Source organism: Mandrillus leucophaeus, unplaced genomic scaffold (assembly GCF_000951045.1).
Source record: "Mandrillus leucophaeus isolate KB7577 unplaced genomic scaffold, Mleu.le_1.0 Scaffold504, whole genome shotgun sequence".
Lineage (NCBI taxonomy): Eukaryota > Metazoa > Chordata > Mammalia > Primates > Cercopithecidae > Mandrillus > Mandrillus leucophaeus.
In genome coordinates, this window is record NW_012105410.1 from 981,481 (window position 1) to 985,262 (window position 3,782).

At 51.4% G+C, this 3,782-nt stretch overlaps 1 protein-coding gene across 1 annotated transcript in view; it reads right to left on the bottom strand.

The window, feature by feature from the left end:
• Positions 1-3,782, bottom strand: part of DNAJB13 (DnaJ (Hsp40) homolog, subfamily B, member 13) — a 28,108-nt gene that overhangs the window by 3,564 nt on the left and 20,762 nt on the right. Inside the window, exons 4-5 of the mRNA XM_011996190.1 lie at positions 1,986-2,143; positions 791-904 (exon numbers count right to left, since the gene is read on the bottom strand). Of these exons, the coding sequence (XP_011851580.1) occupies positions 791-904; positions 1,986-2,143 (272 nt within the window). The remainder of the gene's footprint in view (positions 1-790; positions 905-1,985; positions 2,144-3,782) is intronic.

Genomic DNA, 3,782 nt, shown 5'->3' on the forward strand with positions numbered 1-3,782 from the left:
GCCAACATGGTGAAACCCTGTCTCTACTAAAAATACAAAAATTAGCTGGGTGTGGTGGTGCATGCCTGTAATCCCAGTTACTGGGGAGGCTGAGGCAGCAGAATAACTTGAACCCAGGAGGCGGAGTTTGCAGTGAGCCAAGACTACGCCACTGCACTCCAGCCTGGGTAACAGAGTGAGACTCTGTCTCAATTAAAAAAAAAAAATTAGCTGTGCGTGGTGGCACGTGCCTGTAGTCACAGCTACTCAGGAGGCTGGGGCAGGAGAATCGCTTGAATCCAGGAGGTGGGGGTTGCAATGAGCTGAAATCGTGCCACCTCACTCCAGCCTGGGCAACAAAGTGAGACTCTCGTCTCAAAATAAAATAAAATAAAATAAATAAATAAATAAAATTATTATGATTAAATGGTTTCTGAGTAGCTCCTGTAGTTGGGCTTTATTCCGAGAAGCACTGAAGAAAATCAGGAAAACACTGGAGTTCAGACTGGGATCTCCTTTCAGCTCTCATATTCTTGCCCTAGGCAAGTCCCATTCTTCTCTGGGTCCCCGTTTCCCACTCTGTAAAATGGGGACAGTCCCTGGGCTGCCCATTCACAGAAGCATTATGAGGCTCTGTTCCTTGGAAGGAATATTAGGGATCCCGTCTCACTCACTCTGCAGACTGGGCTGTCTACAGACCAAGGCTCACAGGGTCAGGAAAAAGTATTGCCTCTTTTCCCTTCCCTTCCTCCTCAGTCTTCCCACCGCCTGAGTCCAGTGACTGACCTGAGTCAGCTTCTTCCACCCTTACCTGGTCCCCTTCCTTCTCAAAGGTGATGCGTGTGCCCTGCCTCCAACCAGGCTTCACATCAATGGTCAGGATCTTGTCCTTGATGGTGGAGGAGTACCCATCCTCATTCAGCACCTGCAGCAACATATCAGGTGTGGGGAGGTCTGCTTAGGACTTCCACGAGCACAGTCAATTGCTCAGATTTTCATGAACACTCAGGTGACCTTTGCACACATGAAAGATGCTCTATGGGATTTGTACTTGGGCTCAATCCTCTAGCAATGGGAAGAGCCTCCAGCAATGGGGAGAGCCTGCCCTGAGCCACTCTCACACCCATCCTGTTGCCAAGACAACCAAGAACCTATGATTCCAGGATGGCAGGGGATGCCATGAGACTGGGGCTAGGGGCTGAGATGCCAAGCAGTCACCATTAGTTGATCAAACACACAGCTCCAGGCCTGGCCACTAACAGATACACGGTGAAAATGTACTTCATTCCTCTCTCCAAATCCCAGAGGCCTGGGCTTGAGCCTCCAGCAAGTCTCTTAATCCCAAAGAGAGAAATGAAAGTCAACATATCTAAGCCTCCCCCAGTGCATTCACCACTGTGTCATCCTTCCACTCCCCAATCGCATGTCCAGATGGGTGCCATCTGTGGAAAGCATGGCCGCATCAGCATCTCCTCTGCTGGGCAAAGGTAGAGGAGGCTTGCTCTTATGCTTGGCACAGGGCTGGGCCATGGCACAGGGCCAAGCCAAGGACTAGACACGAGGCACTGAGGGTCTTCCTCAACCTGTCACCTTGGTGACTGTCTCCCAGCCCACCCTCCATGCCCACTGTTCTTTCTTATGCACGAGGCATGCACCCTGGTAAAATCCTGGGAATATGGTCTGGTAAAGCCCAGAGGAAAGAATTCAGAGGATTCAGAGCCTTTCCAGTTCCCACGGGGATGGGGCTGAATTGAAAGAGAGGAAGACTGCAGTTGGGAAGGCTGCAGAGGACACTCCTGCACTACGAAAGAACCAGGCTAATATCCTCAATTGTCCCTTCCAAATTTCAGATTCTAGAATTCTAACATCCTAGGTCTCTGAATCTAAGGTTCCATAATTCCATCAGAGACCATCCCTGAGTCCTCCCACCCGGGTAAGGGAGGAGGTGGCTGCTAGGCTGCAGAAGACAGGTGGTGGCTCCCGGGAGGAGCAAGCTGAGTACTCACCCTTCTGGAGATCTTAATTTTTTTGGTGCAGCCAAAGAATAAGTCCTCCAGGGACAGGTAGAGATCCCGTTCGATTGGGGGGTCCTGCTTCTTGACCCCTCGGCCCTGGAGCCCCCCAAAGTTCAAATCCACCTCTCTTCCTTCTGCATCAAAAAACTCTGCGGGGGGTAGGGAGAGGAGTAAGAGAAATTGTATCCAGAGACCCAGACACACACACACACACACACACACACACACACACACTCCACCTCCCCATCCAGATACGCTCCCCAACCTCTTCAGTGCCCTGTGTAATACCCAGCATCCTATAACCACCTCTCGGACTGGCCAAGCCAAGGAGCTGCTTCAACTGCTGATGCAGTGATTATCATCCCTTGCCACTTTCCACTGCTTCACCCCTGCTTGGGATATCACCCCCTCGCCGCCCCCGCTGCTTCCCCGTCTGTCTTAATCACAACTTGGATACCGAAACTCTGGCTGTCTTAGGAAAGGGAGGCGCTCCCTCTGGTGGCCGCGCTCGGGAGTGCCAGAAGAGACTGCTGGTAGTCTTCGGCAGGAAGGTCAGAGCTGGCCAGTCCTCCCTACTCTTCCACAGATGCCACTCCCCTTCGCTGTCCAGCCCAGCCCAAGACTACTAAAGACCCCAGACTCAAGTTTCTATAAAGCTTTCGACTGAGATGGGAGAGGGAAAAGGTTGGTCCCTAACAATTTGAGAGGCCACTAGCATCCCCCGAATTCCTCTTTCCTCAATTTCTTTTGCCCCTGCCCAGCTCTACACCCATAACCCCTCTTGCTGCCCACATCCTTCCTCCCAGTGCAAAGACAGCCCCATCCCGGCTCTGCCCCTGATGTGCTGTGTGATCCGTGGGCTTCAGTGTCTTGGTCTGTGGGATGGGGTAATAATGCCTGACTTGCCTTCCACCATTAAGATAAAGAGCTAAAACTTGCTGAGAGCTTACTATGCATCAGGTGCTATTTTTGGCACCTTACATTATTATTTCATTGGTCCAGAGAGGCCAAACAAAATGCTTAAGGTCCCATAGCTAGTAAGCAGTAGAGTTGGGATCTGAACCACAGGACAATATGAATACAGAAATTGTGTCCTTAACCACTGTGCCACACTGCATTGCTAGATGTGAAAGCCCTTCATAAGCTGTAAACTTGAGGGGCGCTATGGTTCAGAGTTCCCATATTCTGCCTCTCGTGGTTGATGCCATGGAATGAACTTCACAGGCTAGAATGGTGAAATGACCTTAGGCAGGGATGAGGTGACTACACTGTGTCCCTGTAAGATGTGATGGGCAATCAAGGGGCCTGCAAATCATCTGATCCTCCTGTTGCGCTGCTGAATTCACTTGTTCACCCAGACCTACAGTGTACCAGGCAGTAAACACCCCAATAGCCAGGCCACAGGAAGCCCAGCCCCTCAACCCTGCAGGGAGATGGGACTCAGGAACCCTTGGGGTGGAGCACTGTGGCAGCATAGCTTCTGGGTGCTGCCTAAGGAGGCCCAGACCCTGAGCCTGACCTTTCCCAATGAGCGATGCCCTGTAGACTCCCTTGGCTCCTTTGAACTGAGACAGGTAGGGAGACAAGGTCCACCGTATGGCATTTTTGGGCTGCAAAGCCCCTTCCCTTTTCTTTTCCTTTTTTTCTTTTTTTTGAGACGGAGTCTCACTCTTGTTGCCCAGGCTGGAGTGCAATGGCACAATCTTGGCTCACTGCAACCTCCACCTCCTTGGTGCAAGTGATTCTCCTACCTCAGCCTCCTGAGTAGCTGGAATTACAGGAATGCGC